This window comes from Narcine bancroftii, chromosome 1 (genome assembly GCF_036971445.1).
Source record: "Narcine bancroftii isolate sNarBan1 chromosome 1, sNarBan1.hap1, whole genome shotgun sequence".
Classification (NCBI taxonomy): domain Eukaryota; kingdom Metazoa; phylum Chordata; class Chondrichthyes; order Torpediniformes; family Narcinidae; genus Narcine; species Narcine bancroftii.
The window spans coordinates 455,095,712-455,119,129 of NC_091469.1; the positions used below are offsets into that span (position 1 = coordinate 455,095,712).

The window sequence follows — 23,418 nt, forward strand, 5'->3', positions numbered from 1 at the left end:
ATCAGGGAAAGATGCCTGATCTATAATTTTGCCACAGTAAAATGTTTGATTTTAAATATAAGCCAATATATTAACATGCAGAAATCATACATTTTGCTGAACATACAATTATTTTGTTAGACAAAACTCAAAATGGAAGGCTAAATACAGTAAAACCCATGGTATTCAGAATTCAAGCAACCGGCAGCCTCAAGCAACTGGCAAAAATAAAAGAGGAAAATAAATATAAAAAAATATAATCAATAAGAATAAAATAATAAGTAAAAAGTACACAAGTTTAAAATTGTAAAAGTAAATGTTTTCTGAAGGACACAAAGCTTTGGTGAGGATGGGAGCAAACATTCAGTCAGCAGAGTGCCTTGGTCATATCGTAGCAGCACTTTGAATAAAGTTGTGGAATAAAGTAACGGTGTTGCCCAGGATGAAGAGCTAGTTTATGTTGATTGCCGTTAGGGTGACTCTCAAAGTGTCTCCATATCCCTGCTCAGTAAGAGTCGAGTTTGTGTGCAGGGGTGGGGGGGGATGGCTAATTATCTATAATATTCTTGTTCATCTTTCAGGTAGCTCAGTGGAGAGGAAGGAACCTGCAGATGCCACGATGGTTAAATGTCTTCTAAGAATGTGACTGAAAATAAAGTAAAATGCTTTAAAGTTTATACATTCATGCAAGTGAAGTTTGTTCAGTGCAAGTACAGTATATTTTGTTTTTGTCTTTTAAACTGTATATTAATTAGGCACTGCAAGAGTAAGTCTCAGGCAACTGGAAAATACATTTCGCCGGCATCTACCAATCTGGATACCAAGGGTTTTACTGTAATACCTGGCATATAATGGTTTATCTGCCTCTGGTTTACAAGTGAGCATTTCAGAACAGAGTTAATTCAGCATCCAAAAAAGATGTGATTTGCATTGGTAAATGGAGGTCATGCTTAAGTAAGCTTTGAACCTGGATAGACATAAAATGAGCATATGTATTTCAAATATATATTCAGATGACCAGTGAATTAAAGCCAGGATATGTCCTAGTGTTTCTTGCTCTCTAGTTAATAAGAGCATTGTCTTTTTTGATAGGCAAAAGTAACAACAGACAGTTATGTAGTCAAAACTCAAGACACATTCCCCTCTAACCTGCAAAATTTCAATAGATGTTTTAGAAATATTTGTGAAGTGTTCCTTTCCATTGTGTTCCCATAAAAACTGAAGATATTGGTTAAAATAAAAAGAAAGCCAGCACATTGACAAGCCCCAGTACTTCTCACCTGCATTGTGGCGTGCAACATATCCTAGCGCCCAAGCTGCGGCTTCCTTCACTCCTGGATCAAACTCTTCCAAACAGATCACCAGTGCATCCAGTGCCCCACAATCCACTACAGCCTGGGCTAATTGAGGAGAATGTTTGGCCACGGCTCTCAATACAAAAGCTGCAGCTTTCTTGTAGAATCGCTTTATAAAAAAATAGAAGTATTTGGAAACCAGTTTACCCAAATAGCACTTGACTCCAAATTTTAAATGTTTTGTTAGGAAGAATCCAAATAACCATTATGTAACAACGATAAAACATTAAATAACACGTTGAAGTTTCTGCCAATTGACAATTTTTCTTTAAAAGATTCTCAAAAGGCATGTGGCACAATTACATCATGTTTAACTCTGCACTTTGTTAAAGATGTAACATACCACACCACGAAAGTTTGTACTGCAGTGGACAGATTTGCAAGTCTGGTCGTGTGGTGGCTCTGGAGAAATTTTTGCACACAAACCTGCGATGACCATTTTTAATAAATCTGCTCAAAATGGTTTTCTTGCAGAAAAACATTCATGTTGCACAATGTGTCAAGTGAAGTGATTGGAGCTTTGAAGATATGAAGAAACTACAATGAGCAGCACCAAAAAGTGAATTGTCTCATGGTCTTGTAATTAACTAAACTGCAACATCTGCTTCAGCGATCAATGAATACGAATATTTACATAATCTTTCCCTTGTTAGAAAATATAATTTTAAATTAAAGATATACATCCGACTTACACAAATGTAAGTTTATTACTTCGCTTCAAGTATATGAAGATTGCAATTTAATAAGCTTCTTTTCTAAACAGGTTTGAAATAATGTGTCATCACTGAAATCATAAACTTCAACTCAGGACGGTAGTTTTGCCCTAGGGACAAACCAATTGCTTACATGCGCAGCTAAACTCTACATGAACTGGCTAATTAGCTTCCTTCACTTGCCCTCAGTCACTAAACTATGATGGGCCTTTTGTGACCCTGCACTAATCTGCTGGTGCCCTCAATAATCTGAGCTAACCACTGTCTCACAGCTGTCTGACAAACTAAAAGCTAATGTGCCAAGCTTCAGAACAAGCAATTTATGCAGTTTCTGTCAGAGAAAATTAACAAGACCTGCTCATAGTGGGAATATAAGTCATCACTATAATGAAAAAACTGCAGAGCTCAACCTTAATAACTAAACTAATATTTTATATATATCAGGGTGGAAAAAAAAGAGATCTTACATTTTGTTCTGCTAGTGAATACACTAGCTGCGGAAGAATGTCTCCTTTAACAACAGCCTCAGCGAGATCATCATGGTAATTGGCAAGACGTCCCAGAGCCAATGCTGCTGTCTGCTGAATGCTTGGAACTACATCTAGTAATAGGGGCCTCAAAAGAGACATCACACCTAAAAGAGGGAAAAATACATATTTAAGTTCACCCAAAACAGTGTGATTCTTAGAAAGTAATTTCCTTCTCTTCACTTGAATTCATCAACATTTTTTATTGTTAATTAATTTTTGTAAAATGGTAAATAAACTGTCAACAATTTTGAAAAAAATTGTTTAAAAATGTAATCAAAATATTACAATTATTAAGTCGATAGCATTATTGATGTAGAGTTAAGTAGAATAAGCATTACATCTTCCATGATGGCCAACTTACACTACTCATTACACAAGCAAACTTGAAAACACAAGACATTAGTCAAACTAAACATTCCTTTTTTTTTTAAAAAAACATGAGATCCTTAAAACTGCTTTGCTTAATTACAGCAGAAGGTGCACTTCTTCAAAGAAAGACTGATACAGAAGAATCAATTTTTTTTCCATCACTGATGAGCTACTTCCTATCAAAAACTTCTTCAGCAACCTTGCCTTCAACCATACAAATCTTATACTATGGTCATGATGAATTATCTTGGGACAAAAAGGAGCTCAATAGACTACCATTATAGCTGTAGAAATTTTAGAAAAAGCATTTGAATCTCAAGTGTCTTTAAGATCACCACTTTAAAAATAAAAATGCCAATTCATTCTATACCTGTGAAAAAGGCAATTACAATTTTTTCTCTATATAAAGTGACAAACAACAAATTGATCTCTGAAAGGTAGGTCTGAAACAGCAAGCCACATTCTACCCCTTAATATTAACAAATTGGCACAAGCAAATTATGGAGATTATTAACTTCAATTTTAGACCAGATCTCCATTATGCATTATTGTTGTTCATTAGGTCAAGAATTTTGTACATCTTTGCTCTGCAAGCAAACTCATTGCAAGAATAGTAGTTGGTGAGAAGCAAAAGTCAAATTCATGGAATGTGTAGGAGATGGTTTTCTAGATCAAAATATCAAGGAACTATCTAGGGAGAAAACCACTTTTGATCTTACTCTATACAATGATAAAGGGTTAGTTGAGAACCTTCTCTAATTTTTAGGGAAGAATGGCCACAATATGATAGAATTTTGAACTACTTTTTTTTCCTCAATTGCATCTGATCTACAATGAGGGACTTGGATATTAAAGCAAACTACAAAAGGTATGAGGAGACAGTTAGCTGTGATTGATTGCAAAAATACATTGAAAGGGTTGACCTGTGGGTAAGCAATTTCAAGTGTTTAAAGCAGTAATGCATAAATTGCAAAAAAATCCTTTAAAGTCACAAAATTCCATAGCTGACAGGAGAAATTACACGCATCATTAAATCCAAGAAAGCAGCTTATAAAATTGCCAGAAATGATAGCAAACCTGAAGATTAAAAGCATTTTAGAACTCAGAATAAGAATTTGATTTATTAAATAAAAAGATGGAATATGAGAGTCGACTGTCAAGAAACGAAATCTGACTCAAAGTGCTTCCTAAAAAGGAAAAGATGAACGAGTGAAAATATGAGCAAGGAAAGAAAAGTTTATTCTATGGAAAAGGAAATGAGAGGAATCAAACAACTATCAGTTCTCACAATATTGGCAGAAACAGAGAATAAGGGTTTACGCAGTTAAGAACTACATGAAACAAGAGACAAACTGGATACAATAGGTGCTAAAATCTAAAGCTAAACATGCACTAAGCAGGTCAAGCAGCATCAATGGAAGAAAAAAAATGGTGGATGTTTTGAGTCATAGCCCTTTCTAATGTCCTGTGGCAGCCTGCAATTGCGGAGATCGGGCCGGCACATCGCGCAGCAGCAGACATGGACAGAGATCGTTAAAGCGACTCCCAGGACAATGAATCAGCGGGGGTAGAAGCTGGGGCAGCATCAGACCAACAGCCCTAAAATGGCATTGGTCAAACTGCCCAGCTAACTCAGCAGAAACAGACTGAGGAAGAAGGGCATTCATATGCATGGATGTTCCCGCCCACTATTGTTATTCATATGGTTGACTCAGTCAATCAGCAAAAACGGCGGGAACTTGAACAGTATAAAAGCAGCTTTACCAGACCTAATAAAGGAGTGAGCTTAACCTGCCACATTGTGTGTGTGTGCGTGTGTGTGTGTGTGTTTCTTTGTAGCGGTCAGCTACAATTGGTGACCCCGACGGCTTTAAACGGCATCTAAACCCAGCGATTGATGGTGAAGTAGCAGTCAGCCTGAAGCTCCCAACCTTCTGGACAGTTCGACCCAGCGTGTAGTATGACCAGGCGGAGGCTCAGTTCAAGATTCAGGGCATTGCAGCAGAAACCACCCGGTACTACCATGTGGTCAGTGCCCTGGATCCGCAGACTGCAGACAGAGTGGCCAACTTTATAAACAGGCCACCATCGGAAGGCACTTACACCGCCTTCAAAGAGCTATTAAGTGAGGCATTCAGACTGCAGCGAGAGTGAGAGCACGTTTGCTCCACCTGGATGGGCTTGGAGTCAGATCCCTGTCGGCACTCATCAACGAGATGCTGGCCCTCCTGGGAGATGAGCAGCCCGGCATCATGTTTGAGCAGGCATTCCTGGAACAAATGCCTGAAGGCATCCAACTGCTCCTGGCAGATGCAGATTTCACCAAGTCCCGGAAAGTCGCAGCACGGGCAGACATTCTGTGGAAACAGAAACAGAAGTGCTCGGCTACTGTGAGGCTCGTAAAGAAGTCCCGCAATCAGACCAGAGCAGTCTACCACCGGAGATGGGGCACCGGGGCCCGCTGATGCCAATCCCCCTGCGAGTTCCAAGGAAACGACAAGACCAAGCCGTCACTGATGGCCACAACGGCTGGCCACCAAGAGAGCCTCCTGTACGTTTGGGACTGGCTATCCAGCAGACACTTCCTGATGGATACAGGAGCAAAGGTCAGCGTGATACCCCCGACAGGGATGACACAAGGCGCAAGCTAGCAGGGCCCATGTTGAGGGCTGCCAGCAACAGCAGTATACGGACCTATGGCACTCATAGGGCCAAGCTGCAGTTCGGGGGCAGTCACTTCTCATGGGAGTTCACACTGACCACATTGGTACAACCACTCCTCGGAGCAGATTTCCTGCGAGCCCACAGCCTCCTAGTAGACCTTAAGGATAAGCGACTCGTCCACACCAAGACCTACCAGACCATCACACTGAGGGGCTCTAGGTTTCCGGCAATGCACCTGGACTCCATCCACAGCTCAGAGGATGAGTTCTCAAAGGTGCGAGCAGGATTCCCGGCAATCCTTTCCCCTCAGTTCACACTGCAGATGCCTCGACACAGCGTCAGACATCACATCCTGACCAAGGGCCTACCTCTCCACGCAAGGGTGAGACAACTTCCCCCGGAGAAGCTCCAACTGGCCAAGGAGGAGTTCCACAAACTCGAGAAGTTGGGTGTTGTTTGACAATCAGACAGTCCGTGGGCCTGCACATGGTGCCTAAAGCAACTGGGGGCTGGAGACCATGTGGCGACTATCGCCGGCTCAACGAGGCACCACCCCGGACAATTACCCTATGCCACACATCCAGGATTTTGCAGCAAACCTGCACGGGGCAACAATATTCTCAAAAATGGACCTCTTGCGAGGATACCACCAGATCGCGATGCATCCTGATGACATCCCCAAGACGGCCATCATCACTCCATTTTGGCTGTTCGAGTTCATGAGGATGCCATTCCGGCTCAAAAATGTGGCACGGACATTCCAGCAACTGATGGACGCAGTGGGCCGAGACCTGGACAGCACTTTCATCAACCTCGACAATATCTTCATGGCAAGAAGAACACGACAGGAACACCTTCAGCACCTCCAAAATCTCTGTAGTCGTCTGCAGGGGTTCAGCCTCACTATCAACCTGGCCAAATGCCAGTTTGGCCTGAACACCATCGACTTCCTGGGCCACAGGATTACAAAGGACAGGGCCACACCACTGCCCAACAAGGTAGAGGCCATCCGCAGCTTCCCAAACCCAGTACAACCAAGGTCTGCAGGAGTTCATGGGGATGATAAACCTTTATCGCAGGTTTATCCCAGCAGCTGGCCGAGTGATGCGCCCTCTGTGCATCCTGATGTCAGGCAAGAAGGACCTGACCTGGGACGACGAATCCACACGTGTGTTTGTGGAAACCAAAGAAGCCCTGGCCAAAGCTGCAATCTGGACCCACCCCAGACCAGATGCACCCACAGCCCTCAGTCGATGCCTCAGGAACAGCGACTGGTGAAGTCCTGGAGCAGCAGATATAAGGAAGTTGGTACCCATTCGCTTTCTTCAGCAAACATCTGCGGCCCCCTGAACTAAAGTACAGTGCTTTCAATAGAGAGCTGCTGGCATTGTACTTAGCAATCCACCACTTCCGGTACTTTCTTGAGGGAAGGGCTTTCACAGACCACAAACCACTGACTTTTGCCCTGGCTAAAATCTCTGATGCCTGGTCAGTTCACCAACAGAGATACTTGTCTTACATCTCAAAGTACACCACTGATGTCCAGCGCATCTCAGGCAAAGACATCGTGGTCCTGGATGCCTTGTCAAGACACAGTTCAATGGTCTGGACTTCACAGCACTGGCAGGACGATGAAATCCTGCAGTATAGGACTGCTGTCACAGACCTTTGGCTTAAGGACGTTCCAGTTGGAACAGGTACTACCACCCTCCTGTGCGACATGGCCAGGGGGCAGGTTCGACCTATTGCCCCACGGCATGGAGGTGACAAGTTTTTGACTCCATCCACGGGCTGGCGCACCCATCAATCAGGACTATGGTCCTGCTAGTAGCCAGCAAGTACATGTGGCATGGATTGCAGAAACAAGTCTGGGGTTAGGCAAAGGCATGTACGCAGTGCCAAACAGCCAAAGTGCAGTGTCACACCAAGGTCCCCCCACAGCCTTTTGAGCCAACGGAATGCAGGTTTGACCACATTCACATTGACATAGTGGGACCCTTGCCAGTGTCTCAGGGTTTCCGCCTCCTATTCACAGTGTTCAACCACATCACCTGGTGGCAAGAAGCAATCCCCCTAGCCAACACATCCACCAGGTCCTGTGCCAAAGCACTCCTCATATCCTGGATTGCAAGATTTGGACTGCCACATCACTTCTGACCGAGGTGCACAGTTCACCTCCAGTTTGTGGACCAACATTTCAAACCTGTGGGGCGCTCAGCTACACCATACGATGGCATACCACCCGCAAGCCAATGGCATGGTGGAGCGTTTCCACAGGCACCTCAAGACTGCCCTCATCACCAGACTCAAGGGCCCCAACTGGGTGGATGAGCTACCATGGGCACGACTGGGCATCTGAACAGCACCGAAAGAAGGCCTCCACGCATCCTCCACTGAACTCGTCTAAAGAGCCCCCTCACAGTTCCGGAGGATTTCTTTCCATAGGCCAGAGGACAGCAGGAGACAACCACCTTCCTGGACAGGCTGCACAAAAAGGTCAGTAACCTGGCTCCAATCCCATCCTCCAATCACAGACAAGCCAAGTCCAACATCCCCAAAGAACTTAAGGACTGTGAGTACGTGCTTGTACGCAGAGGACCCCACCGTTCACCACTGCAGAAGCCTGCAAAGGTCCCTTTCAAGTCATCCGGAACAACTCAGCAGAAATAGGCTGGGGAAGAAGGGCATTCATATACATGGATGTTCCCACCCGCTATTGTTATTCATATGGCTGACTCAATCAGCAAAAACAGCGGAAATTTGAACAGTACAAAAGTAGCCTTTCCGGCCCTAATAAAGAAGTGAGCTTAACCTACTTAACCTGTGTTTCTTTGTAGCGGCCGGCTACAGTCCCCCCCTTTTTAGTTCCACTCTCCTCTACCTTCATTTCCCCACCGGATCCTCTCTTTCCCCCTCCCCACCCCCTCACACTTAACCAAGGACACTGAGGGAACAGATAAGCAGCAGATTTTGGAATGGTGCAGAAATTAGAGTTGTTGTTATGGGAGATTTCAACTTCCTTAATATTGACTGGCATTTCCTGATTGCAAGAGGGATGGATGTGGGTGGATTTGTCAGGTGGGTTCAAGAAGGATTCTTGACAAAATACGTGGAACAGCCAACGAGAGGAGAGGCCATACGGGATCTTATTCTGGGTTATGAACCTGGTCAGGTGGCGGACCTCTCAGTGTGGGGAGATTTCAGTGAGTAACCGTAAGTTCTTCAGCTTTAGCATAACTATGGATAAGGATAAAAGCAGAAAAAAATGGGAAAGGGTTTAATTACAATTGGATGAAGCAGGAAATAGCGAGAGTAAATTGGAAACAAATGTTCAATGGTGAAAGCACAGAACTAATGTAGAGGAGGTTTAGGGTCCATTTGCACAGGGTTCAGGATAGGTTTGTCCCACTGGGACATGGAAAAGATGGTAGGAAAAGGGAACTGTGGTTGACTAAATAGGTGAGGCAGCTGGTTAAGAGGAAGAAGGAAGCATGCATTAGATTTAGGAAGCAAGAAATAGGAAGGGCTTGTGAGAAGGATATGGTTGCCAGGAATTATTTTAAGGGCTTAGGAGAGTTCAAAGGAGGCATGAGAAGGCGTTGGAGAGGATTAAAGAGAACCCCAAGGCATTCTATTCACATGTGAAGAACAAAGGGACGATGAGAATGAAGGTCGGGCTGCAAAAGGATAAAGGAGGCAACATATGCCTGGAGTCAGAGGAGGTTGGGGAGGTCCTAAATGAATACTTTGATTCAGTATTCACAAAAGGACGTTGATCAGGGGGAGATTGGAATAAAACAGACTTGTGTACTGGATAATGTTGAGATGAAGGAAGAGGAAGTGATGGATCTTCTTAAAAACATTAATAGAACACAACAGCACAGTACTATTCCTTCTGCCCTCGATGTTGTGCCAACCCACATATTCCTTAAAATAATATCAAATCCTTCCTACCCTGTAACCCTCTATTTTTCTTCCATACATGTGCCTGTCTAAGAGTCTCTTAAATGCCTGGGCATAAACTTGGGGTATATCACAGATTGATGTCTCCAAAGGCTAAATGTGATATAGCCCAGGTTGCTGAGGGAAGTGAAGTGAAATGCACTAAGATTCATGGTACGCCTCTCCCACACCCTCCCCCCACCACTCTTGGCTGAGAGGGTTTCTGATTCTGACCTTGTGCAGTGAACTGGAATTCAAAGCTCCACTCTCACCTACCCCAATAAAACACAGGTTTTCCCACCTTACCTCAGATTCGCCTGAGGACTATTGTGCCTACTGGCCATTGATTGTAAGCTATTAAAAGCATGCTTGTACTCCTCACTTGTCTCTGAGTGCATTCAGTCACATTACAATTTTAATAACTTTGAAATGGGATGGAAGAATTGTTGAGGCCAGGCACACCTGATCAACTCTCTGACCCCTGAGGCCCCAGAAGAATTCACCTACTGACTGGAGTGCTTCCAGTCCTACCTGACAGCCACACAAGACGTCTTCAACTCAGATGGTCTACGGAGATCAGCACTTCTCTCTCAAATGGGCTCCAAAGGGTACGCTGTCATCAGAGACCGTGCTACCTATGAGCCTGCCTTAGAAGGCTTACTACATTAAACCTCAGAATGATGTTCTGGCAAGGCACCGACTCTCTCAACGTCAGCAGCGTCTGGATGAGTCGCTGGATGACTATATTCTTGAACTGTGGGCTCTGACCAAAAAATGCCACTATGAAGCAGCCACAGCCTGGGTGAGAGATGAGGAACAAATCAGGGACACCATCGTGGCAAGAGCGAGGTCGAGGTATGTGAGGCAGCAAATGCTGAATTGGGAAAGTGCTCAAGCAGGCCCAACTGGGAGCTGACAACCTTACAAGCATAAGCGACACCTTTCAGAGTACCAAGTTGTTGGAGCGCCTGTGACCACCACCACCCCCCCACCACCCCCGCAGTACCAGTGCTAACCACTGCAGCCACGCGCAACTAGGGATGCTACTTCTGTTGACAAGCACAGCACACCCAATGCCCCACGAAGGACTCCGTGTTCACAAAATGCAGTAAGGAAGCGCACTGGGTGAAGTTCTGCCAGGCTAAGGGGTACCCAAAGAGGGGAACTGTGTGCAACCCCCGAATAATCACTCAACCCATGTCCAAGTCCCAAAGGACCAGCCTCCGCCTCTCTGTGCTGTTTGTCGCTAGCGTCTTGCTGCACCTATGGCAGGACCCACCACCGGAAGTGAAGCATTGCAGGAAACCACAGAATCCATCTTCCCGCACCTCAAGGTCAGCACCATCTAGTTCATCATCGGATCAAGATGGAGGGTGGCCATCTTGTCGCACCTCGTGGTCAAAACCATCTTGTTTGCAAGCAGGCCAAGAGGAAAGAGTCAACATCAGCTGGGTTTCCAGAGCACCAGCATTGGTTGTCTGGATCAGGCAATACCTCACCAACTGAATGATGGAGGTAAGAGTAAATGGAAAATTTGACTGCTTGTTCAGTAGACACTGGCTCCACGGAGAGCTTTATAAACTTTGCGAAGGCTCTGCAGTACAACTTTAGAGTGTACCCTACGGACTATTGTATTTTCCCAACTTTACACTCACTCTCTGCAATGATCCAGGGGTATTGTATAGTACATCTAACTGTAAAAAGGGGGAAATTTTGTAAGTTCCGACTGTATGTACTGAAGGATTTATGTGCTCCTGTGATGCTGGGCCTGGACTTCCTGTGTCACCTTAAAAGCATGACTCAGGCTCACTCCTTCCAATCACAGAGCAGAATGGAAGGTCCAAAAAGCCGGATACCACATGAGTTCTCTCCACCCTAAATATGGATACCTCCCCCCACCCCAGTTTCGGAACCTGACTCCCGAGGCAAACCAATAGCTACAAAGAACAGTGATACAGTGCGGGGATCGGGAATTTATCAGAGCTGAGACACAGCGGCTGCTCAAAGAAAACATATTTGAACCTAGCAAGAGCCCAGGTGCTAGTCGTGAAAGGGGAAGAAAAGTCCAAGCTAGTGATTGACTATAGTTAAACAATTAATAATTTCCTACTACTGAATGTGTTACCCCTCCCTCGAATTTTGGACATGGTAATTGAAATTGCGCAGTACTGGGTCTATTCAACCATCGACCTGAAAGCTGTACACCATCAATTACCGATCCATTCCAAGAACTGCCCCTACACAGCATTTGAGGCAGATGGATGGCTCTATCAGATCCAGAGGGTCCCTTGTGGAATCACAAATGGGTTCTCGGTCTTCCAGACAGATGGACAAAATGGTCAATGAGTGCAGGTTCCCTTCTTTCAACAAATCATTTGTGAACAGTCTCTGGAAAACCATGACACCAACCTCCAGAGATTTCTCTAGACAGCCAAAGTCCTGAACCTCACATAAAACTCCAGTAAGTGCGTGTTCCGGATGAAACATCTGGCAATCCTGGGCTATGTGATTGAGAATGGAGTCATTGGCCCTGACCCCCATCAAATGCGTCCCCTGTTAGACCACCCAATCCAGAGGACCATGAGTCTCCAGGAGGTGCCTGGGCTTCTTCTCCTACTACACCTAGTGGGTCCAACCCATCTTAAAGTTCACCTCTTTCCCATTATCGGCTGAAGCCCAGGCAGCTTTCAACTACATTCAGAGCTATATTGCAAAGGCCACCATGGATGAGAACGAACCCTTCCAGGTGGAAAACAATGCCTCTGACATAGCTCTGGCTACTACCCTTAACTAGACGGGGAGGCCAGTTGCCTTTCTCCAACACTCTACCAAGTACATGAGCTTCAGAACCCATCTGCGGAGAAAGAGGCTCAAGCCATTGTAGAGGCCATCAGGCAATGGAGGCATTACCCGGCCAGCAGAAAATTTAAAATGCCACTGATCGCTGGTCAGTGAGCAGTGGTGTTTAATAATGCAAAAAGGGGAAAAATAAAGAATAAGATCGCTATGTGGAGGATCAAACTCTTCACCTGTAATTATGACATAGCAGACAGGTGAGGTACTCTCAATGAACCTCCTGATGCCCTCTCAAGAGGAAGTTGTGTTTCTGCACACACTGGCCAGTTACGTTCACTGCATGATGAGTTTGCCACCCAGGCATCACCCGCGTGGCTCATTTCGTCAAGGCACGTAACCTGCCCTATTCCATTAAGGTCATCAGAAAAATAACCAGGTCCGCGCAGAGTGCAAGCCGCATTTCTACTGCCCCAACAAAGCACTGCTGATAAAGGCATCCTCCCCTTCAAACACATTTGTCAATTTCATGGGACCCCTCCCTTCCACCAATGGAAGCATGTACTTCCTCAACTTTATCAAATGAGTATTCATATTTTCCATTTGCCATTCCCTGCCCAGACATGACCAGGGCTCATCATTTATGAGTGAAGAGCTACATCAATTTCTGCTAATGAGAGGCATTCTATCCAGCAGGACGACTAGCTATAACCCCCAGGGGAACAGGCAGGTTGAGAAAGAGAACACTATAGTTTGGAAGGCCATAAAATTGGGCCTCCAGTTCAAAGGACTTCCAGACTCACAGTGGCTGGTTGTTCTACCCATGGCATTCCACACCATTAGGTGGTATTTTGCCTGGCGACCAACGCATCTCCTCACGACCTTCTACTGCAATGCTCCAAGGACTAGCTCCTCCCTTGACATCACTCCCTGCATATCCCAATACAAATCCTGGATCCTCACCAAAACCCCAGTTCAGTCCACAGACCATGTGTACCATTCTTATTGAATAAAAGTATTTTATACTCTCTCTGGTCTTGAGTGTTCTCTGTCTCGCTACAGTGGTGGGGGGGGGGGGGGGCAACGCTGGATGTATCTCATACCTTTTTCTGTCCTCCTGTTCCCTCCCAACTATAGTATAGGCCAAAGCTAAATACAACATGGCAGCTACCAAGCTCCGCTCTCAGGAGAGTTTAGATGACACTACCATAGGCACTATTTTAAACAGATGAAAGAATTTGTTGGAGCCGCAGACTGCCTGAAGTGGAACTTGCTGTTCTAGGAGGGTCATGTGGTTTTGCAAGCAGAGGAACTAAAATGGGTTTTCTCTCAGACAGAGGGAATTCAGTTCTCCAGTTTTACAGTCAGCAGCAGCAGCTGGGACTGGAAAAGGACAAGCTGGCAAGCTTGTGGAAAACTCCATTTGGAAGACGGGTTGTGAGTGCTTAGTTTAGCCAAGTCAAAGCCCTTGCAGTTCATGCAAGAGGAGAGGAGAGGCTGCCTAATATTTCTCTTGAAATAAGAGAAACAAAAAGGAACTCTGTGGTGATCTGAAAGAAAATCATCTGAAGAACCCTAAAGGGACAAGATTCTTCGGCAAGACACTGAAGTGGCTGATTAAAAGGAATCAGTTGTGAGTGTCCAGCGAACAACAAATCTCTCTCTGAAAACTGACAAGAACTTTCCTGAGCAGTAACCATTTACCTTTCAAGCACCAATGTCTGGTGAACTTTTATCAATGTTAAATTCTGTGCACAGTAGAAGAATTGCCTGCAACCAATGAGCTTGGAGGAATGAGAAGTGAGATTGGACTGTGAATCAAAGAACTTTTCTGAACTTACACACACATTACACACACATGAGCTTAGAATTAGAAAGGAGTTAGGTTAGTTAAGTCAATATTGATAACTTAAAGTGTGATTCTGTTTTCATGTTTAATGATAATTAAAAGCAACTTTTGTTTAACCATTATCTATTGCTGCTGGGTTTTGGGGTCCTCTGGGCTCATAACAATATGAAGGTTGGAGGAGTTGTGGATAGTGCTGAAGGCTGTCATTGGTGACAAAAGTATATTGACAGGATGCAGAGTTAGGCAGAAAAGTACCAGATAAAGTTCAATCTGATAAGTGTGAGGTGATGAATTTTGTAAGGTCAATCAGAAGGTTGAGTACAGGATTAATGGTCAGTTACTTAGGAGTATAGAAGAACAAAGGGGCCTTGGGGGTCCAAATTCATACATCCATTAAGATCGCCACACAGGTTGATAGGATAGTTAAAAAGGCCTGTGGGATGTGGGCTTCATTAATTGAGAGATTGACACTACAAATTTCTGTTGAGTCCACACAGAATATTGTGTTCAGTCTTGTCGCCTCATTATAGGAATGATGTGGAAGCCAAGGAGAGGGTGCAGATGAGATTTACCAGGATGTTACCTTTATCAGAAAACAAGTCTTATGAGCAAGATTAGCAGAGCTGGGTCTGTTCTTTGGAGTAAAGAAGAATGAAAGGAGATTTAATAGAGGTCTACAAGATTCTGAGAGGCATAGACAGGGTGAACAACCAGTACCTTTTTCACAGGGCAGGAATAGCAAATACCAGAGGACACATGTACAAAATGAAAGGAGGGAAGTTAGGGGAGAAATCCAGAGTACAGTAAGTTTTTAAAATATACTGTACACACAGAATTATGGGTGCCTGGAATGCATTGCCAGGGATGGTAGTGAAGGCTGGAACAATAGGGGCATTTATGAAACTCTTAGACGGGCACACAGATACAGAGATGAAATAAAAATAGGTTACGGGGTAGGAAGGGTTTAGTACTTTTTTTTAAAGTAGGAATATGGGTCGGTACAACAGAGGGCCAAAGGGTCTTTACTGTGCCATAATGTTCTAGGTCCTATCTCTATGTTCTACCACTAATCTCACCTCTTTTTAAGTTGAGGCCAGCATTGACGATCTTTTCATAAACCTTTTGATATCTGCCAATCTACTGCTTATGCCCATCATGTTGCACCTTCACCTAGTTTACCAGTCATACACTGGGGCCCAGATCCACTCCTCCCATCCTGTCTTCTTTAAATACTTGGTTCTCCTACTTTCCTTGTGTCTCAATAAAGAGCTTCAGCATGAAGCGTTACCCATTCTTTTGCTCCCATGATGCTGTTCATCCTGCAGAGTTCCTCCAGCAGATTGCATTTAACAACATGAAGCAAATTGTAATAAAAATGTACTATAGAAGTTAGAGAGTTTGAAAGCTAATAAATCCAAAGGAACTGGTGATCTACATTTTGGGTGAAACATGATGCAGTGATCTGTGCTTGTAGCAAACACAATGAAATGCTGGAGGAACTCAGTCTTTGCAGCATCTAAAGGAGACAAAGATATATTCCTGACGTTTCAGGCCTGAGCCATTCTTCAAAGTGTGTGTGGGGGGGGGTGGGGGGGGGTGCGGGGGAATTAGAAAAGGCAGAAGCAGAATATATCAGAAAGTCTCATAATTCAAACAATCGGGGACGAATCTAGACCAACCAAAGGTGTTATATGAATAAGGGACTAGGTAAGAATTTATCATGTATGTGCGGAAGGAAACAGGGAGAGACAAAAGGGGAAGGGGGTGGGGGATTGTAACGAGAGCCACAGAAATCAATATCATCCAGTTGGAGGGTGCCTAGATGGAAGATGAGGTGTTGTCCCTCTAATTTATAGGTAGTCTCATTCTGGCAGTGCATGAGATCATGAACAGACACGTCATCAAGGGAATAGGACGGAGAACTGAAATGGTTGGCCACTGGGAGATCCATGCTATTGTGGTGGACAGAGCCGAGGTGCTCAACAAAACAATCTCCCAGTCTGTGTCAAGTCTCTCCAATGTAGAGGAGATCACAGAGGGAGCACCGATTGAAGTAGATGACCCCTACAGATTCACAAGTGAAATGTTGCTTGATTTGGAAGGACTGTTTAGGGCCCTGAATGGTGCTGAGGGAGGAGGTGCGGGAGCAAGTTGAGTATCTCCTGTGGTCACAGGGGAAGGTCCCAAAGGGACGATTTGTGGGGAGGAAGGAAGAAGTAGTCCTTGTGGAAGGCAGAGAGGGGAATAAGTGTCTAGAGGTGGGATCGCATAGTAGGTGGCTGAAATGGAGGAGGATGTTGGATGCAGAGGCTGGTGTTGTGATAGGCGAGGACAAGGGGAATCCTGTCCTTGTTGCATGTGGGGGCGGAGGGGGCCAGGACAGATGTGCGGCTAATGGAAAATGAGTGCTGAGTTGATGGCTGTCAAGGGAGAGCCATGTTGTTTGAAGGAGGATATCTCTGATGATCTAGCATTGAAGTCCTCATCTTGGGTGCAGATGCACAGGGAAATTGAGAGAGTGGGGTAGGGTGGGAACAGGAGTAGTTGTGGAAGTTTGTGGGATTAGAGAAGATGACTGTCGAGAGTTTGTCTCTTGAGATGGAGACAGAGAGAATGAGGAAAGGGAGAGTGTTGCTAGAGATGGACCAAGTGAATTTGAGGTACCGGTGGAAGTTGGCAGCAAAGTGGATGAAATCAACAAGTTCATCATGGGTGCAAAGTAGTCATCGACGTAGCCTGTGTAGGTTTGTAGCATGGATTGCTCGATGTAGCCACAAAAAGGCAGGCATAGCTGGGGCTCATGCAGGTACGCACGGCTACCCCTTTAACCTAGAGAAAGTGGGATGAGCCAAAGGAGAAATTATTGAGCGCGAGGACAATTTCTGCCAGCTGGAATACAGTGGTGATGGAGGGGGACTGATTGGTTCTATTGTCCAGAAACAAACGAATGGTTTTGAGGCCTTCAGTATGGGGAATGTAGGAGTATAGGGATTGGATATCCATGGTAAATATGAGGTGATCAAGTTCAGGGAACTGAAAGTTGTTGAAGCGATGGAGGGTGTGTGGAAGTGTCCTGGGGAGGGACTGGACTGGGGCAATTAACATAAAATTGCAAGGTCCCCACATAGACAAGATTCTTTCTTGGCCAGCAATAAAAACAGAGGACGCAAAGGCTTTGCAAGCATATGCACTCTTTCTGAGAGGATGGTGTAAAGCAATGGGAAATAGTGTACATTTGCAAGAGCTGAATTTGCTTGCTAATTTGACAATCATTATCAATAAATTACCTTACAAGTTGAAGGATTTGTGGAGAACCAAAGTTGCAGAGCTTAAGATGCTACCTTTGAGGATGTTGTACAATTTTTGGAATGGCATGTGCATGTTTATACCATACCAGCATTTGGAAATATTAAGGATTCTTCAATAGTTCCTAAGGATCTAAAGAAGTCTAAATCATCATCTCAAACGAAACCAGAGGAAACAATTAAAAAGATCAGACTGTTCAGGAAAGCTGTTTGTTTTGCAAAGAACAACATGCTTTAGAAAAATGTTTATGATTGGAGATAAAAAGAAAATTGTATGACAAGAAATTAACCTTTTTAAAGAAGAATGGAATACGTTTCGTTTGCTTGTGCAAAGGACATTATCAGCAAAACTTGTAACAAGCATCTCAGTTGTGATAATATGCATTTTAAAGTATCCCAAGTTACTGTATATTCAACAAAGTAAAGTTGAGAAGGATTTCAAACAATCTGAATCCAAGACTAAAGGCACAGTCAAAGAGAATGTTTCAGCTTCAGTTCAGACAAAGTTTTACTGGGACCAGTGACAAAGCTCTCTCAATAGTTCCTGTAAAGGTTAAAGCTAAAACAGGAAGCTTCATACTGAAGACTTATCCATCTCTTGATCCAGGAAGTACTGCATCATTTTGACCTGTTAAATTGATGAATAAACTTAATCTTCATGGTAAAAGATCACAAATCTTGCTGGAGACAATGAAAGGAACATTGAAACTAATATAGTTTCAGATTTACAAATTGCCGAATTGGATAGCAATTAATTTTGTGATCTAACAAGTGTATATACTCAGAAGATTATCCCTGTGAATAGGGAGAATACTCCATCTCAGGATGAATACTCCATCTCAGGATGATTTCAAATTGTGGGATCATCAAAAAAGACTTTTTCTGATCCAAGATTGTTGCTAAAGTTGAAATGTTAATTGGATTAGATGTACCAAAGGCTCTCGAACCTTGAAGTAATAAGGAGTCAAAATGATGGACCTTATGCTGTGAGAATGTTGCTTCGATGGACAATTACGAACCATTAGGAGGAAAAATTAATAATGATCAGGAGTTGTCGAATGTTAATGTCAACAGAATTTCAGTGGTCAAACTTAATGATCTATGGGAACAACAGTTTAAAACTGATTTTCCTGAATGCCACAAAGATATTCAAGAATCTTTGAAGGAGGATAAACTGTTGCTGGATTTAGTTTCAAATTCTGTAAAACATGTTGATGGTCATTACTGTATAACATTACCTTTGAAGGAAAGAGAAATTTGCACGCCAGATAATAAAATAATTGTAGAACAGCATATGCTGAATTTGAAGAAAAAATTCAAAAGAAATCCTTCCTTTTACTTGGAATACACCAATGTTATGTTGGATATGATAACCAAGGGTTATGTGGAAAAGGTATCTGAAGATATCTTGGAATTTTACATTGAAAATAGTATTTACCTCACCATGGAGTTACATCCACAAAAAGAGAAACTAAGTGTAGTATTTGATTGTAGAGAATCATTTCAAGGAGTTTCATTGAATTCTCAACTTTTACAAGGTTCAGACTTAACCAGTATTTTAATAGGCATTCTGATAAGATTTTGTAAAGACCCTACTGTAATTGCTGCAGATATTGAAGCGATGTTTCATTAAGTGAAAGTACCATCAGAAGATCATGATTTTCTACGAAAATTATGGTGGCCTAATGGCAATTGCAGTAAAGGAGGTTTCTTTCTTACGAAATGGATTAGCAACAGTCAAGATATGTTAGCTGTTATTCCTGAGACAGAAAGAGGAAAGGAGATAAAATATCTTCACTTGGATTATGACGTTCTACCTGTTGAAAGAATTCTGGGAGTGCAATGGTGTGTTTAATCTGATGTTTTCAAATTCAAAATTGTTTTGAAGGAACAACCTTTAACAAGAAGAGGTATTCTTTCAATAGCAAGCTCAATATATGATTCTTTGGGGATATTGGCACAAGTAGTATTAATAGCCAAGAAAATTCTGCAAGAATTATGCAGAAGAAAATTTGGATGGGATGAAGCCATACCAGATTCTATCACACAAGATTGGATAAATTGGATTGAAAGTCTTAAAATGTTAGAAAATTTTGAAGTCGACAGATGTTTTAAACCAACAGACTTTGGAATTGTCACATTTGCACAGTTACACCATTTTGCTGACGCAAGCAAAGCTGGTTTGGGTACTGTCAGTTACTTACTACTGTGAAATAATCAATATGGATTTGTAATGGGAAAAGCCAGAGAGGCTCCATTAAAGCCGCCACTGTACCTCATATGAAATTGACTGCCGCTACTACGGCGAGTATAATGAACACTTGTGTTGAGAAGAGAATTAGAGATGGAGTTAACAGATTCTGTGTTTTGGTCTGATGGTCTGCTTAAATACATCAATAACTAAAATATGAGGTTTCGTACTTTTGTGACTAACAGAATTAATGAGATCGAGAAGGTTTCATTATAATCAATGGAGATATGTTAAAACAGTGGAGAATCCAGCTGACATGGCTTCACGAGGATCAAAAGTTCAATTGTTTCTAAAAAGAGCCAAGACCTGGGTGTTTGGGCCTCAATTTCTTTCGCAATCTCAAGAAGATTGGCCTCAAAATCCAGAAGAGTGAAAGGAAATTTCTATGGAAGATCCAGAAATCCAAAACACTAATCGATCTAATTTTACAGGAGCTCAACTAAAGTTACGAAAAGCAATTCAAAATTGTAATCAACATCAAATTCATGATTCATACTTCAAAAGGAAATTAATTGGATATTTAACATGCCTACAGGATCACGTCATGGTAGTGTGTGGGAAATAAATGATTAGACCAATCAAGAAAATTCTTAAATCTATTTTGAATAATCAAATGCTGAATGATGACAATCTTCAGACAGTATTGTGAGGGTTTGAAACTATTTTAAATAGTCATCCAATAACTAAAGTTTCTATTAATTCAAATGATAGAGGTACTTACACCAAATCATCTCTTACTTCTTAAATCGAAACCTTTAATACCTCCAGGTCAATTTCAGAAAAAAGATATCTATGCAAGACGTAGATGGAGACAAGTGCAGTTTATTGCGGATTTATTTTGGAAAAGATGGGTTAAATAATATCTTGTGGCACTGCACAGGCTAATGGTGAAACCTCCCCGCTTGTATCGCCACGTGGCGGGGCAGCCATTAGGAGATGGCGTCATCAGGGGTTTCTTCTGGACTCCAGCATCCCTTCCAGTGCGCGTCCTGGGCAGCGATTATGACGTCACAATGTACCAGGTGACTGAGCTCATGCTGCCCTTAAAGAGGTGCACTGAATTTGAATAAAAACAGTCGCTAACGACCATCGGTGTGGTGCCAGTGATTTACTTCAGCTCCTCAGAGCGTCTCTTTGGTGAACCCCGACAGGCCCAGATGACCTTCTGGATCCAACCAACGATGGACACAGCAAAGGTTAACACTGTAGCCCTCAAACTTCCCCCTTTCTGGCCATATCGCCCACGGACGTGGTTCAGCCAAGCGGAGGCACAATTCCACCTCCGCAACATCACGGCTGATACCACCAAGTTTTACCATGTCGTGGGCGCCCTCGATCAGGACACGTGTGGCGAGGGTGGACGATATCATCCATCAGCCACCAGCAACCGAAAAGTACACAGCCCTCAAGAATCTGCTCCTGAGGAAGTTTGGCCTCTCACCCCAGCAGTTTGCGTCCAGACTCTTACATCTAGATGGGTTGGGGGACGGCAGCCCCTCAACCCTCATGGACAAGATGCTGGCCCTGGCAGAGGATCACGAGCTCGGTTTCCTCTTCAGACAGATCTTTCTAGAACAGATGGCAGAGGACTTCTCCGACCCCTGCAAGGCAGCTACCCGGGCGGAAGCCTTCTGGCAAGCTAAGCAGGAGAACGAGGCAGCACTCAGCCAGGTCTCCAAGCCGGCGCCCCACCGTCAGCAAGATTCCCCCAAGGACAAGCCCAAAGAAGCCCAGTCATCACGGTGCTTCTTCCATCAGTGCTGGGGGACTAAAGCCCACAAGTGCCGCCAGCCCTGCGATTATCAGGGAAACGGCCAGGCCAACTGCCGTTGATGGCTGCAACTGTTGGCCACGTGAACATCCAAGACAGATCTGCAGGCCAGCGGTTCCTAGTCGACATGGGCTGAGCGTCCTTCCCCCCCCTCCCCCACCACAGCGCTGGAAACATGGACTCGAACCTCTGGTCCAACCCTGCGGGCTGCCAATGGCTCTACAATCAAAACCTTTGGCACTCATAGGGCACAGATACAGATCAGGGAAGAGAAGTTCGCTTGGAGGGTCGTCCTGGCCTCGGTGAGCACTGCGCTATTGGGGGCTGACTTCTTAAGGGCTCACGCCCTGCTGGTGGACATAAGGGGCAGGGCCAGGATCCTCAGCGAGTTCCCTGCCATCCTGGAGCCTCGCTTCAACTTCGCCTCCCCCAGACACGGAGTATTCCATCATGTCTCCAAACAAGGCCCCCCAATCCACACCAGGGCTAGACGGCTGCTACCAGAGAAAATGAAGCAAGCCAAGGAGGAATTCTCCAGATTCCAGGAGTTGGGCATAATTCGGCAATCGAACAGCACTTGGTCGGCGCCGCTACACATGGTCCCGAATTCATCAGGAGGTTGGAGGGCCTGTGGAGACTACATATGGCTGAACGACGCCATGACTCCATACAGATACCCAGTCCCCCATATCCAAGACATCGCGGCCAACCTCCACGGCACGTGGTTCTTTTCAAAGGTTGATCTGGTGCACGGATACCACCCCAATGACGTTGGAAAGACTGCCATTATAACCCCCTTCAGCCTGTTCGAGTTTCTCCACATACCGTTCGGCCTGAAGAATGCAGCCCAGACATTCCAGCACCTCATGGATAGGGATTTGGACTGTCTTTATCTCCCTAAATGACATCCTGGTATCTAGCCGCACTCGCAAAGAGCACAAGGCCCATCTCCATACCCTGTTCGCCTGGCTGGCAGAATTCTGCCTCACAGTCAACAAGTCCAAATGCCAGTTCGGGAAACAAACTTTGCAGTTCCTGGGGCACATTATCACATAGTCTGGGGCAACTCTGGCACCGGAGAAAGTGGCAGCCATCCAACGTTTCCCCAAGCCCTCCCCCATCTAAGGGCTGCAGGAATTTGTGGAGATGGTGAACTTTTACCATCGATTCATCCCCAACGCCACCCGCATCATGCGCCCTCTGTTTGCGCTGAAAGCGATGAAGGAGAAGACCTTGGCCTGGTCAAGGCAGGCAGACGAGGCTTTCGCAGCAACGAAGCAGGACCTCGCTGAGTCAACTTTGTTAGTGCACTCGTGCCCAGAAGCACACACTGCGCTATCAGTCAATGCTTCCACCACGGCGGTCGGAGGGGTGCTCGAGCAGTAGCTGGAAAGACAGTGGCGCCTGCTAGCTTTTTTCAGCAGGCAATTGTGGCCTCCTTAACTCAAATTCAGTGTGTTCGACCGGGAGCTCCTGGCACTGTACCTAGCCATCTGCCATTTTCGATATTTTCTAGAGGGTAGGACGTTTAGCATCTTTACTGACCACAAGCCCCTCACCAAAGCATTATCGATGGCCAAGGACCTGTGGTCAGCCAAGCAACAGCGCCATGTCCTATGTCTTGGAATTCACAACAGACATCCGGTACAGGGCGGGTGAGGACAACGTAGTCGCTGACGCACTCTCCTGCCTGGCCATCAGCATGCTAGCACCTGGTCTCAACTATGCAGCTCGCACAGGCCTAACAGCACAATGCCGAAACCCAGGCTCTCCGCATCGCACTATCAGGGCTCCAGCTTAAGGATATCCACCTCCACGATTCTGCCCAGCCACTGCTCTGCGATACCTCCACCGGCTCACTGCGCCCAGTAGTTCTAGGACTGGAGGGCTAGGGTCA

The 23,418-nt window shown here is 44.6% G+C and overlaps 1 protein-coding gene across 7 annotated transcripts in view; it reads right to left on the bottom strand.

The window, feature by feature from the left end:
• spag6 (sperm associated antigen 6) overlaps nucleotides 1-23,418 on the bottom strand; it is a 184,794-nt gene that overhangs the window by 94,703 nt on the left and 66,673 nt on the right. For 6 of the 7 annotated variants that reach the window (XM_069914632.1, XM_069914631.1, XM_069914628.1 and 3 more), the window contains 2 exons: nucleotides 2,515-2,681; nucleotides 1,260-1,443 (listed from right to left, as the gene is read on the bottom strand). In XM_069914632.1, coding sequence (XP_069770733.1) covers nucleotides 1,260-1,443; nucleotides 2,515-2,676 — 346 coding nt within the window. In that variant the 5' untranslated portion in view covers nucleotides 2,677-2,681. Of the gene's footprint in view, nucleotides 1-1,259; nucleotides 1,444-2,514; nucleotides 2,682-20,471; nucleotides 20,575-23,418 lie in introns of those variants that run through there. The other variant, XM_069914630.1, reaches the window with a different exon arrangement.